We start from the raw sequence: 14,347 nt of genomic DNA, 5'->3' as shown, positions 1-14,347 counted from the left end.
GTTATAAAAAGTTTTTTTTTTCTTTTAAATAAATTCACACAAAGAAAGAGAAATAGAAAGCGACAGTAGTGACCAACAAGAGGAATAATTACATTCATCTTAATGTGTACATGTATCAGTTCTGTTTATACTAACATTTGGAGTTTTCCAAACCTGGAATCCAGAACCTCAAATCTGCGAGCAGAATGTCTTGAGATGGGCATGTGGAAATCAAAGGGGTTTCTTTTTTTTTTCTTCCCCCTTTTAGAAGCTATACATAAAGTTCTTTTCCTCCTACACTGTCACAGAACTTTTACATACATTCTCAGTCCTAGCTGTGAAAGGCCTAAAGAGAAGGAAACTCAATTTGCAGTCCAACACAAAGGGGGAAATTTCTAGAATAAATAATCCAACAGTTTTTTGCATTTTTTAAAATTAATTTTTCATTTTTTAAAAATAAAATTACCAAAAAAAGTGTAAAGTTACAAAAATCGTTGTTGAAGAATAATATATTAAAACTGGAAAAAGACACGTCACGAAATTTTAAGATTAATATGAAGATCATAATTTAACATAAAAGAATAAATTCTATGGATTTGTTATCCTAATAAATATGAACAAAATTAACAGAAAAAGCATAGTTTGGCAATAAATATTTTGGTAAGTTAAATAAGCTTTTTTATATTGATGTGCAGTGACAAGCAAAATTTTTGTCTCCAATTTCTGAAAGTTATATGAAGTTTAAAACCCAGGGAAAGAAGCATGGTGTGAGTGCTGTAGGGGTAGACCTACAGTATTCTAGAGCAAAAGCCATTAAAGCCATTTCTACAGGAAATCGTTTTACACAGGTATTGTATGTAGAATGAATACCATTAATTACTCACCCCTTACATGTTTTTTTTTTAAACTTTTCTTTCTTATTTTGTTATTTTGTTTTTAAAGATGTCACATGTGAACTGGGGAACTTGAGCACCAAAATCAAGTCTCTCATAGTCCATCTAGCTTCCCCTTCCTCCCCGCTTTAAGAAAAAAAAAAAAAAAAAAAAAAAAGAGATTAAATCACAAAAGTCCCACTTATATCAAAATCTTCATCTGCTTTTTCAGCCTTCCTTCCTGTACACTTACACAAACCCAGGAAAGATTAGTCAACAGGGATTCAGGTTGGGAAGAAAGAAGTTTTGAATCTCGAGACAAATTCCCCCAAAACCCCAAGTCCAGCAACATCTCTTCTAAGGGAGGGAACAGCTCTCTACTGTGCTGGAGATCAAAGGAAGGGAAAGTGCGCTGTGTCATCAGTGGGGAGAGCAGCTGGTTCTGCACCCGCTGTACCCCTTGCCCTGGGTAGAGGCTCCTGGAGCCCCACAGGTGCCCCCTAGCGCTGAAGAGGTAATGTAGTCACAGTGACAAAGTTAGATAACAAGGCACTAAGTTGTTTCTGTAAACTGTTACTGCTTTTTCTTTTGTGTTTTGGCACTTAAGGCTTAAGCCAGGAAAAAAAGGCATCTACTGACAAATATGGGACTTGTCTGTTATGCGTGGTGAGTGGGAGATAAAATTGAGGGAAGGGTTTCAAGCCAGAGGAAGCTACTGACAAATTGACTTATCCTTGTATTAGGAGGGGAACAAGGGGTTGGGGGAGCATTCCAGGGTTCTGGAGGAAGGGGATGAGCTTAATGTAGGGGTTGTGGGGAATGGGGTAGATAGGGAGGTGAGGGTATGGGATGAGGGTGCCGGGAGAGGGAAGTGGAGGCGGGGGTCCCTCCCTACCCTGGTTTAGTCATCTGAGATGGAAAGTCTGCTGAAAATGGGCAGGCATCTTGAGTTGTCCAAGGTGGGGGAGTCTGAGCCACTGTGGCTGCTGCTGGAGCTGCTCAGGTAGCCCTCCTGGTCTGAGAGAGAATCCTGAGGGCTGGGGGGAGTCAAACATGAGGAGATTCAGACACGGACCTGAAGAGGAAGGTGGTAGGGGAGCTACTCCCAGGCAACCCCATACTAGGAGCAAAGAGAGTCGCCAGCTCCTGACTGGAGAAAGCAAAGGGGTTATTGGTGCCATCCCGCAGGGTAAGTGAGCCCAGGAGGTCATCGGTGCTCCGGATTCGGGTTGGGGTCCAGCAGCCCCGTGGCAGCGGTGGTGGCAGCAGCACTGGGAAACCCAGCAAAGCTGCACTGTGCTGAAGGCAGGGATGTTCATCAGAGAGGTCCCGGGCACTGCCCAGGGCGTGGCGCTCCTCAGCATTGTGGATGAAGTGGCAGCCAGGGCTCACAGGGGCCAAAGCTGATGGTATGGAAGGGTGCGGCACAGCTTCGTCTTGTACTTGGGATGGTGGGTCAGGCTACAGAGCTTATGGGTGCCTGTGAGTGAGCTGGCACTTGTCCCTGTACTTACAGGTGCTGTTTTCCTCAAAGGGGTGGCACAACTATCTTGTAGTGACTGGAGTTGACCTGGCCATTCCCAGGATGCTTCTGGGTGGGCAGCAACTGCTTGCCCCCTTCAGAGAAAGAGCAATCTCGGAAGCGGCTATCCCGAGAGCTCAGAGCCGGAGCTGGCTCACCCTTGAGTCTGCTGAGGAGCTGGTTCTGGTGGAACTTGGAGCTGGACAGGGTGACTGAGTGCCTCTGAGGGAAGCCTCCGCCAGCAGGGGTACCCACTGCCTTCCTGTCTAGTAGGCAGCCCCCTGCACTGGGAGTACTGTAGTTAAGCATCTTGTTACCCTTGCATAAAACTTCGCTCAAGTCAAAGATGGTGGCAGACACGAGGGTGGTGGTCATTGTGAGAGCTCACACGGTGCAGGGGCGCGAGGATCTGGTGTGTCGTGAAGGTCCCTGTGCAGGGAAGGCGCAGCCTCCAGCTCTCTGGTCTGGAGTCCCACACACCTGCTCCTCGCCTTTCTGACTCTCCCCTATAATTGTTTTTTTTAACTAACCTCTGATTATTATTTTTTAAGAGGCTATAATTACATAGATATGTAGTCTTTTTTTTAATAACGAATTTATTTTCTCATTTTTGCTTGCATCCCCTTACCCCAATTCAACTCATTTCCTTCTTGCTGAGATTCATAATTTTTTTTCCATCAGGGTATATGAGGCAGAAAGTCTGAAAAAAATCTATTTACTTCAACCTCTCTTAAGATAATTTAATAGGACTTGTTTTTTTAGGTTAGCTCGGTTTTTGAGTTTGTTTATTCTCCAATTTTGAGTTTTTCTATGTACATATTCATAGCTGGTTCAAAATTTTTTTCTTATGAAATGCCTTAACAATGATTCTCAACTACTGTGAGTAAAATCTTTTTTAGTTCAGTTTATAAAATACATATTAAAATACATATTTATAAAAATACATATTAAGGTTGAATATCCCTAAACTGAAAATCCAAAGTCCAAGATACCCCCAAATTTGAAACTTTTTGAGTATCAATGTGATGCCACAAGTGGAAACTTCACTGTGCACAAACTTTGTTTCATGCATAAAATCCTTAAAAGTACTTTAAAAATTACCTTCAGACTATGTATATAAGATATATATGAAACCTAAATGAATTTCATATTTAGTTTCAGGTCCCATTCCCAAGATACATCATGTAAATATGTAAATATTCCAAAATGGAAAATACCCAGGTCCAAAAAACTTCTGGTTCTAAGTGTTTTAAATAAGGGATACTCAGCCTGTATTGAAAAGTTAATTTTGTTTATTTAAATAATATTTCAAATTGAATTTTATTCAGTCTTTAATAAGATTTTGCTTTTAAGCATTCTAAGTATAAATTGTTTTTCTTCTTTCAGTTGCATGCTGCCATTAGTCACCAGGTTGATCCGGAATTCCTTGGTTTAGGTCTGGGCAGTGTCCTTTTGAACAGCCTGAAGCAGACTGTGGTGACCCTGGCCAGCAGTGCGGGTGTGCTGAGCACTGTGCAGTCAGCTGCCCAGGCTGTGCTGCAGAGTGGCTGGTCTGTGCTACTGCCCACAGCTGAGGAGCGAGCCCGGGCGCTCTCTGCTCTCCTGCCCTGTGCAGGTGCGCTTGGGCAAGGATTGGGCTTGGGTGAGGAGTAGGGGTAGGGGAGTTCAAATAGGGGTGTTAGTAGGGGATTTTACTTAAAGTGGCAAAAAAACCCAATTTCCTTTTCCAGTTTCAGGTAATGAAGTGAATATAAGTCCAGGCCGTCGATTCATGATTGATCTGCTGGTGGGCAGCTTGATGGCTGATGGAGGATTAGAGTCGGCCTTAAATGCAGCCATTACTGCAGAAATCCAGGTATAACCCTTGAAATGCATGGAAGCTGATAGGCCAGTTTTACCTGATAGTGAGCTGAGGTTGAAACTGTACTCATATTGTAGAAATCATAACCTATTGCCAGAATTGTTGAAGGAGCTAAAACACAAAGTTTTTAATCACCTTCAAGTATTTTCTACCTTTTAATATTAATATTAAATTATTTAATATTTAATTAATTTATTTAATATGAATATTTTATCTTTTCAATTGAAAACAAACAAGCAAACCATTATTTAAATATGAAAAACTGCCCCTACTTTGTCTGTTTCAGTGAAATTGACAGATACTCCTTCATCACGTAGATTATTTCCATCACCCAGAAAGATCTTTGCCCATTTACACTCGCAGTTTGGACACTCCCCTGCCTTTTAGTTTAGATGAATTCTGCCTGCTCTGAATGTCACATAAATAGAATCATAAAATAGGAAGTAGAATCTTAGAGTAGATACCTTCCTCTTTTATGTTCTCTCTGTTTTGTCTCAGATTCATCCACATTTTTGCATGTATTGGTGTTTGTTTTTATTATTGAGTAATATTCTATTATATATGCTAGCACTATTTATCTATTCTTTTTTGAATGATATTTGACTGTTTTTGGTTTTTGAATATGTAAAGCCTCTGTAATCACACTAGTACAAGTTCTTTAGTGAACACGTTTTTTTCCTTGGATAAAAACATTAAAGTGAATTTTGCTGGGTCCTAGGGATTTGGCATGTGTTTATAGTTTCCCACAGTGGCTTTGCCATTTACATTTGAACTGCATGTATGAGAAGTCTAGCTCTTTCCTGTCCTTACAAAGTGAACACTCTGTGTTTATTCGGTAGATCATACTGAATATTTGTGAGAGCCACATAAAATGATTCATATTTGCATTGACAAATGATTAGTTAGCAGGGGTAAAAATTTTAGAGACTTCACAAAATGAACAGGAGATCATCATCAGTGGGAGCCTGGTCATTGTATCTATAGGAAGAATAATCTGTTTAAAAACTGAGCATCTGAATGAGGTTTCTTTTTTTTTTCCCTTTCCCCCCACCCCTTTCACCCCTCTTATCCCTCTATACAGTCCTTCCTTCCTCCATTCTTACCACCCTCCTAACCCTAACCCCTAACCCTAATGCTAACCCGTCCCACCCCCCCATTATATGTCCTCATCCGCTTATCAGCGAGATCATTCGTCCTTTAGTTTTTTGAGATTGGCTCATCTCACTTAGCATGATATTCTCCCATTTCATTCATTTGCCAGCAAATGCCATAATTTTATCATTCTTTATGGCAGAGTAATATTCCATTGTATATATATGTCACAGTTTCCTTATCCATTCATCAATTGAAGGATATCTAGGTTGGTTCCACAATCTGGCTATGGTGAATTGAGCAGCTATGAACATTGATGTAGCTGTATCTCTGTAGTATGCTGATTTTAAGTCCTTTGGGTATAGGCCGAGGAATGGGATAGCTGGGTCAAATGGTGGTTCCATTCCAAGCTTTCTGAGGAATCTCCATACTGCTTTCCAGAGTGGCTGCACTAATTTGCAGCCCCACCAGCAATGTATGAGTGTACCTTTTTCCCCACATCCTCGCCAACACCTTTGTTGCTTGTGTTCTTGATAATAGCCATTCTAATTGGGGTGAGATGGAATCTTAGGGTAGTTTTGATTTACATTTCTCTTATTACTAGAGATGTTCAACATTTTTTCATACATCTGTTGATTGCTTGTACATCTTCTTCTGTGAAGTGTCTGTTCATTTCCTTAGCCCATTTGTTGATTGGATTATTTGTATTCTTGGTGTAGAGTTTTTTGAGTTCTTTATATATTCTGGAAATTAGCGCTCTGTCTGAAGTATGAGTGGCAAAGATATTCTCCCACTCTGTAGGCTCTCTCTTTACATTACTGAGAAGAAAGTGTATTCGTTCTTTGTTGGATGGTATATTCTATATATGTTCGTTAAGTCTAAATTGTTGATTGTGTTATTGAGATCTATGGTTTCTTATTCAGTTTGTGTTTGGAAGATCTATCCAGTGGTGAGAGAGGTGTGTTAAAATCGCCTAGTATTATTGTGTTGTGGTCTATTTGATTTCTGGAATTGAGAAGGATTTGTTTGGCGTACATGGATGAACCAATGTTCGGGGCATAAATATTTATGATCGTTATGTCTTGATGATTTATACTTCCCTTAAGCAGTATGTAATGTCCTTCTTTATCCCTTCTGACTAGTTTTGGCTTGAAGTCCACATTATCTGAAATGAGGATGGATACTCCAGGCTTTTTGCTGTGTCCATGTGCATGGTATGTTTTTTCCCATCCTTTCACCTTTAGTCTATGAGTGTTTCTTTCTATGAGATGAGTCTCTTGCAGGCAGCATATTGTTGGATTTTTCTTTTTAATCCAATCTGCCAGTCTATGTCTTTTGATTGATGAGTTCAGGCCATTAACATTCAGGGTTATTATTGTGATATGATTTGTATTCCCAGTCATTTGACTCATTTTTGTTTTTTGACATGATTTGGTTTCTCCTTTATTTGGCTATTCCTTTAGGCTAGTTCCTCCCGTTGCTGATTTGCATCGTTGTTTTTCATCTCTTCCTCCTCATGGAATATTTTGCTGAGAATGTTATGTAATGCCGACTTTCTTTTTGTAAATTCCTTTAGCTTTTGTTTATCATGGAAGGATCTTATTTCGTCGTCAAATCTGAAAGTGAGTTTTGCTGGGTATAAGATTCTTGGTTGGCATCCATTTTCTTTCAGGGCTTGGTAAATGTTGTTCCAGGCCCTTCTAGCTTTTAGGGTCTGGATTGAAAAATCTGCTGATAATCTTAATGGTTTCCCCCTGAATGTAATTTGATTCTTTTCTCTTGCTGCCTTTAAAATTCTGTCTTTATTTTGTATGTTAGGTATTTTCATAATAAGGTGCCTTGGTGTGGGTCTGTTGTAATTTTGTATATTTGGGGTCCTATATGCCTCTTGTACTTGGTTTTCCATTTTATTCTTTGATTTGGGAAATTTTCTGATATTATTTCATTGAATAGATTGTTCATTCCTTTGGTTTGTTTCTCTAAGCCTTCCTCAATCCCAATAATTCTTAAATTTGGCCTTTTCATGATATCCCATAATTCTTGTAGGTTCTGTTCATGATTTCTTACCATCTTCTCTGTTTGGTCAACTTTGTTTTCAAGATTAAATATTTTGTCTTCAATGTCTGAGGTTCTGTCTTCCAGGTATTCTATCCTATTGGTTATGCTTTCTATGGAGTTTTTAACTTAGTTTATTGTTTCCTTCATTTCAAGGATTTCTGTTTTGTTTTTTTTTTCAGTATCTCTCTTTATTGAAATGATCTCTTGCTTCCCGTATTTGGTCTTTTACCTGTTGATTGGTGCGATCATTTAATGCCTGCATTTGCTCTTTCTTCTCCTCCTTCAGTGCCTGCATTTGCTCTTTCATCTCCTTGTTTGCTTCCCTGATTGTTTTAATTATGTACATTCTGAACTCCCTTTCTGACATTTCTTCTGCTGTGCTGTCATTGGGTTTTATTGATATAGTATCTAGGTTTGTTTGGGACATTTTCTTCCCTTGTTTTCTCATATTGGTCAGATGGCAGTGGGACTCTGAGATATTGCAGATTTCCTCTATTGGCTTATAGTGTCCCTGTAGATTTCCAGTATATCACCTCCCAGCCTTCAGTAGCCTGAAGTCTTGGAGGAACTTGATAATGCAGTGTTTCCAAAGAAAGCTGCCCCTAGCCTGCTACTGGTTCCAGGGCTTGGAGCTGGCTCTGTGCAGAAAGGCTCTCACTGGGCGGTCTGCTCCGAGAAGCTGGCCATGAAAGGACCCTGCCGCTGGAGGGAGCAGGGCTGCTTGGGGAAGTCCCTGGCTGCCCTGTCCTGATCCCTGAAGCTGCCTGCGGGCCGGAGCTTGCTGCTGGCTCCAGGACTTGGAGCTGGTTCTGTGCAGAAAGGCTCTCACTGGGGGGGCCTGCTCCGAGAAGCTGGCCATGTGGGAGGAGCCCACCGCCGGAGGGAGCAGGGATACCTGGGGAAGACTCTAGCTGCTCTTCCCTGCTATGAGAAGCCGTCCCTATCCGGGCCTGCCGCCCAGGCCAAGCTTCACCCGGTAAGGGGAGACTCACCCCGTGGCTCTATTTTAGTCTGAGTCTCTCAGTGCCTCCCCTTCTTGAATCCTGGGTTCTGGAGTGACAGGAGATGCAGTCACCCTCTAGTCCGCCATCTTGGATCGCCCCATGGAAAGAGCCTGTGGCTGGAGCGAGCAGAGCCGCCTGGAGAAGTCTCTGGCTGCCCTGCCCTGGTCCCAGAGGCTGCCTGCGGGTTGGAGCTCTCCGCTGGCTCTGGGACTTGTGACTGGTTCTGTGTAGAAAGGCTCTCATTGGGCGGTCTGCTCCGAGAAGCTAGCCTTGAAAGGTGCCTGCCGCCAGAGGGACGCTTGGGGAAGTCCCTGGCTGCCCTGTCCTGGTCCCTGAAGCTGCCTGGGGCCCGGAGCTCACCGCTGGCTCTGGGACTTGGAGCTGGTTCTCTGAATGAGGTTTCTGACGAGGTGTGTGAACCAGTGTCACCAAACGTGTGCATTCGGGCTGGGGTTGTGGCTCAGAGGTAGAGTACTTGCCTGGCATGTGTAAGGCCCGGGGTTTGATCCTCAGCACTGCATATAAATAAATAAATAAAATAAAGGTCCATAGATAACTAAAAAAAATACTTTTAAAAAATGTATATTAGTTTACAGAGGCTGCTACAGCTGGACAGTGGAGTCAGGGCTCAGCCTAGGTGCCTTTATGCCTACTGATGAGATCATTGCTCACTAATTTCTGTTTCATGAATTACAGGATATTGAAGCCAAAAAAGAAGCACAGAAGGAAAAAGAAATTGATGAACAGGAAGCAAATGCTTCAACATTCCATAGAAGTAGGACTCCACTGGACAAAGACCTTATTAATACAGGAATCTATGAATCTTCTGGCAAACAGTGTTTACCTCTGGTTCAGCTCATACAGCAACTTCTTAGGTAAATAGTAATAGCTGCTTTTTTTTTTTTTTTGGTTGGGGGGGATGGGTACAGGGATTGAACTCAGGGACACTTGGCCACTGAGCCACATCCCCAGCCCTATTTTGTATTTTATTTAGAGACAGGGTCTCACTGAGTTGCTTAGTGCCTTGCTTTTACTGGGGCTGACTTTGAACTTGCAATCCTCCTGTCTTCAGCCTCTCAAGTGTATAATGTTTTAATTGGTTATTATTTTCATTTAATTTAGTGAACTCTAGCACTAAGATTTTAAGAATATGTTTGGCTGTTGAAAAATTATTTTGAAAATTACCTAGTGTAGATTTTAGAGTAAAGAACAAACTTAAATATAGCCGAGAAGAGAGGTTGGTGAGTATGAGGACATTCTAAAGATTTTCTTGGAAGAGAAATTGAAGTGTGCAGTAAACACATAAAATGATTCATATCTGCATTGACAAGTGGTTAGATGCAGATGAAAACTGTCATGGTAAGGTTTGTTTTTAAAAATTAGTTGTATATTATCTAATTCTATATATCATAGTTTTGTGTATATTACTTTGTAAGACAAGTTTTAATTTAAAAACAAAGTAAATGGAAGTGTTGAACATTATTTTGGAAGGCTAGATCAGAAGGAGATTCAGAGACTGTCAGTGGATAACCTTGGAAAGGGCCAAAGTGGTCAGACAGAGTTGACTAAAAAAGGTGATTCAAAAGAACAAAAAAGCATCATGATTTATAAAAGGGCCTTGTTAGAAAGTGAAAAAATGATTGCACCTCTGTTTATTAAAACTTTGCAATAGGTGAACTTAGATTCCTAGTTTATTATATTTTTCTACTCCCAGAGAAAGTAGAGCCCAAGGTATGTTGGACCAGGCAGCTGAGTACACAGCAGGGACCCAGTCAGTGGCTGCCACTCCGCCTACCTGTTCTCAGAGGAGGGGAGTTGGTGGGTCTGATCCCTAAACTAGAAGTTAGTGAATATGTAGTGAAATTTTGAAAGAGAAAATTTTAGTTCTAGTGTCTCTTTAGTTTTAGTAAACATGGTTTTAAAAAATGTTTTTCTGATGTTTTTTTCTCATCTGTTGGTTATTTTCCTCCATCAATATTTCATACATTCTGACCTTTTAATGTAACAAATTAAAATAGAGAATTGACTCTACATGGTTTGTCGTAGTAGAACGAGTTTGGGGTTTGTTCTTAGAAAATTTTAGTTATAATTGCTTGTAAGCTTGGCAGGTGAACCTCTGCGCAGCATGGTAACTGTGGGAGTAAGAATAAGAGCTGTGTTTACTTTCCCAGAGTTAATTCAGGATTGGATGAGAAAATTGGTGTTAAGTGCGTAGTAGTTAAGATGTAAAGTTCTATGTAGAAGTTTTAAAGCAAGTCTTTTCCAGAAGTGCTAAGTTGTTGAATGCTTCTTTCTTCACTGAGGAAACTATGTCATGGGCCATTCATGTCCCTGGCAGAGAGCAAGTAAGTGTTGGATTCCCCTAGTGGGTCACTTGTCCTCTGAGGGGAGACCAGTATTTCTCCTGTTCTGTGTGTTCAAGACTGTTCTTGGATCTGCAGAGACTGGTCTGGCTAGGCCTCTACTGTCCAGTTTGACTGTCATTCACCACAGTTTGTGAATTAGCATTTGAAACGTGTCCTTTGTGGCTGAGACACTGAATACGTTATCTGTTTCACTTTTGTTAATTAAAATTTAAAACCTTATTCCTTATTCATAACTTTAAAGTCTATTTGGAATAGTAATCATATGTATCTATTCTTTCTAACTATACATTTTATGAATCAAGTATAGACCAGGTATTTTAAATGAAAATTTAACTGTCCAAATTGAGATGCTACATAGTTAGAGACCCAATGGCTCCTGCAGACTTACTATGAATAAAACAAAAAATCACCAAAACAATGTAAAATATCTCAATAGTTTTTCTTATATTAATTCATGTTGAAATGCTATTTTCAACACGTTGGAATGTGGTAACTTTCCATTACTGTGACAAAATACTTAAGACAATTTATAAGGAGAGAAGGTTTACTTTGGCTCTTGGTTTCAGTCCACAGTTTGTTGACTCTCTTACTTTTGGGCCTGCAGTGAGGCAGTATGTCATGGCAGGAGCATGTGGCAGAGGATGCTACTTATTTCATGGTTACCAGAAAGCAAAGAGATAGAGAGAGGGAGGGGCCAGGGTTTCTATATCGTCTTCAGGGGTGTGTCCCCAGTGACCTAACTTCCTCCCACTAGATTCCCATCTCTTAAAGGTTTTACCTTTTAGGGACACTTAACCAAGCCACAGCATAGAATAAATATATTATTAAAGTTAATTTTATGTTTCTTTTTACTTTTATTAATGTGAGTACTAGAAAATTTCAAATTATACACATCACACTTCTGGTGTTTATCTAGCTCTATGCTATCCTCACAGGCCATTTTCTGTATTTTTCTTTCTACTGAGTGTTTTTCATTTCTGTGGTATCTGTGGTCCTGTACAGTACTTTGGTTCCACAGCAGATTTATAATAAAGATGTCACTATTTAAGAAGCATAAAACCAGAACTGAAGTATAGAAATAAATATTGCCTCATAGAATAGAAACGAAAAAAATATATATTCACAGCCTTTTTATTAACAGAACACCAATTTTCCAGGCTCTTCTAAAGTATAGACAATGTGTCTCTCCATTTGTATGAATAGATATCATTTTATTTACTTACATGTTGTTGAGTGGAGGATATTTATGTAGATTTGGCTCATACAGTTCTTGAAAAACAGCCTAAAGATGTAAGAGATTTTGGAGACATTTCATGTCCTTTAGCTTTAAGAAAACTTGGATTGAAGAAGTTACTGGTTGCCAAAAATAACCTGGAAAACAGATATGAGAATAATTCTTCGTTCTTAATGCTGGCAGAGAGCCATGGAATACCATTTTTATTAAAAAAGAGCTGTGAAGTTTTTTTTTATTAGTAAACCCTACTGGAATTATTTTGAATTTTATGATAAAGAAATAAGTTCAAATATTTATGATATTTTGTTACTATCTTTTGCTCCTTTAGGTATAGCATAAGTGCCAAATTCTAGACTTGTTCTGTTTTGATGATGTCAGGGCAGGTTATTGGGTAGTGAAGTTGAAAGTTGAGGTCAGGTGGCACAGTCCCCATGCATGCTCATCTTTGTTTTGTGTGACAAGGGTGATGCATTGCTCCTTTGTAGACAGTCTGGGTGTGAGTCTTGTTGCTGTGCAACTTCCAGCCCACTGACTGCTTCTGCCTTCCGCTCTTGTCATTCACACTGTTGACAGTTTCTGGTGAACCATGGGGCAGGTGCCACTGACAGCTCCTCTCAGCAAATCTATTGTCACATTAGGAATTAAAGAAGTGGAGCCAAAAGCATGTCCTTGACCTTGGTGTTATGTAGAGATCCCCAGGCCTGTCTTTTGGTGGCACACACTCTTGGCTTAGATGGGGCTGGCGGAATATACCTGGCAGCCCTGGAACTGGCCCTACGTCAGTTGTTGTTCTCCCCTCTTGAGTTTTGACTTCAATAATCTACTACCTCCTTTTTATTCTCCATACCAGAGATCAGTCCTAGCTTGCCTGTTGCTGGCACTGTTGCTGTGTGGTAGGGTCCCTATCCTTCATCCCCTCTAGTTTGTTTTCACCCTGTCTTAAGAGTTAACTTCTTTGAACACAAACAAGATGTCATTTTCCTTTTGAAATCTTAGTGGTTTGATGTTGAAGAATCTAGTCCTAACAACCTGGCCCTCCATTACTTGCAGTGACCCCTTCCTGCTTCTGTGTCTTTTTCTCCTCACCTTTGTTCCTTTGTATTCTGCTTACAGGATCAGAAACATTTACTGTTCTTCTGATGGTACCTCTTGGAAGCTCATGTTTTTTTGTCCTTTCTTCCCATCTGCTGATGACTCATGCTTATGGCTCAAGTCAGTTTGCCCAGTTTGGATTGGAGTTATTGCCACTTTCCTTGCTGCCATGTTCTTTGGGCACCTGTTATGCTGACCTGGAGCTGTTTGTATCTACTTTGGTCTCCTTTCTCATAATTCTGTGTGCTCTGGGTACCTCCCACATGCCTTGCCCCATGTTTCACTGCGGAAGGCAGACTGGTAAGGTAGACAATGCAGGCTAGTCTTGTCTTTAAGAATAGATCATGTTTATTTATTTGAAATGCAGCTTTAGATAAAATGCCCATTTTCCTTCCAAAAGTTTGTAGGAGTATTCCTTTTTGAATAAGATCTGCTCTCCGATTGGACCTTTCCATGAGACTATAAGAGGCACATTTGTAAAACAAAGGGGCATTATATCTTTCGAGTCTTCTTTGCTCCTGTACTCAATTTTGACTAAGGTTATGCTTCTTGCAGATACACCTGACATACTTGGGGTGGGTAGCCAGCTGCAGGTGACTTGCATGTGTGTTCTATACTTCTAATGTTAGCTTATATCATGATTTATCTCCCGTTCATCTTTTTAACAAGAATAATTTAATTTGAAACCTTTTTTCCCCCTACGTAGAAACATTGCTTCTCAGACTGTAGCCAGATTGAAAGATGTTGCTCGTCGAATCTCATCGTGTCTGGACTTTGAGCAACACAGTCGTGAAAGATCTGCTTCATTGGATTTGTTACTGCGTTTTCAACGTTTACTTGTCAGTAAACTTTATCCAGGAGAAAGTATTGGTCAGACCTCAGATATTTCTAGTAAGTTGCTTAAAATGTGAAAGAATCTGTGTGTCTTTTGGACTTTTTAAATTTAGGGTTTTTTTTTACATGCATATTCCGTATGCCAGATGTGTAGTTCTCATACTATAAAATGCACCGATTTTGTTGGCTTCATTTTGCATCCACTTTCCTCGAGCTAATATTTCTGTATTAGACTGATCAGTATATTTTCATTGTCTTAACATGTAAATTCTGTAGACTTCATACATAGATGCCTTTGTGTTCAGTTTGTTCTTACAAAGATTTGTCAGATGTGTTCCACATTTTGTGGAACTTTGGTGACTGACATGATATGGGAATCGAATAGTGACAGAATGACTGTTCATTTGCCACACTGGGTGTAGTGGGAGGAAGA

General features: G+C 40.3%; 1 protein-coding gene and 1 pseudogene across 1 annotated transcript in view; one reads left to right on the top strand and one right to left on the bottom strand.

The window, feature by feature from the left end:
• The window catches only part of Herc2 (HECT and RLD domain containing E3 ubiquitin protein ligase 2), a 207,278-nt gene that overhangs the window by 55,795 nt on the left and 137,136 nt on the right, over positions 1–14,347 (top strand). The window contains 4 exon segments of the mRNA XM_047538401.1: positions 3,760–3,988; positions 4,104–4,228; positions 9,085–9,263; positions 13,787–13,971. Coding sequence (XP_047394357.1) covers positions 3,760–3,988; positions 4,104–4,228; positions 9,085–9,263; positions 13,787–13,971 — 718 coding nt within the window.
• Positions 1,753–2,820, bottom strand: LOC124975910 (mRNA decay activator protein ZFP36L1-like; annotated as a pseudogene).

This window comes from Sciurus carolinensis, chromosome 2 (genome assembly GCF_902686445.1).
Source record: "Sciurus carolinensis chromosome 2, mSciCar1.2, whole genome shotgun sequence".
Lineage (NCBI taxonomy): Eukaryota > Metazoa > Chordata > Mammalia > Rodentia > Sciuridae > Sciurus > Sciurus carolinensis.
Note: the sequence above shows the minus strand (reverse complement) of the source record. Positions and strands in the feature narration are given on the sequence as shown.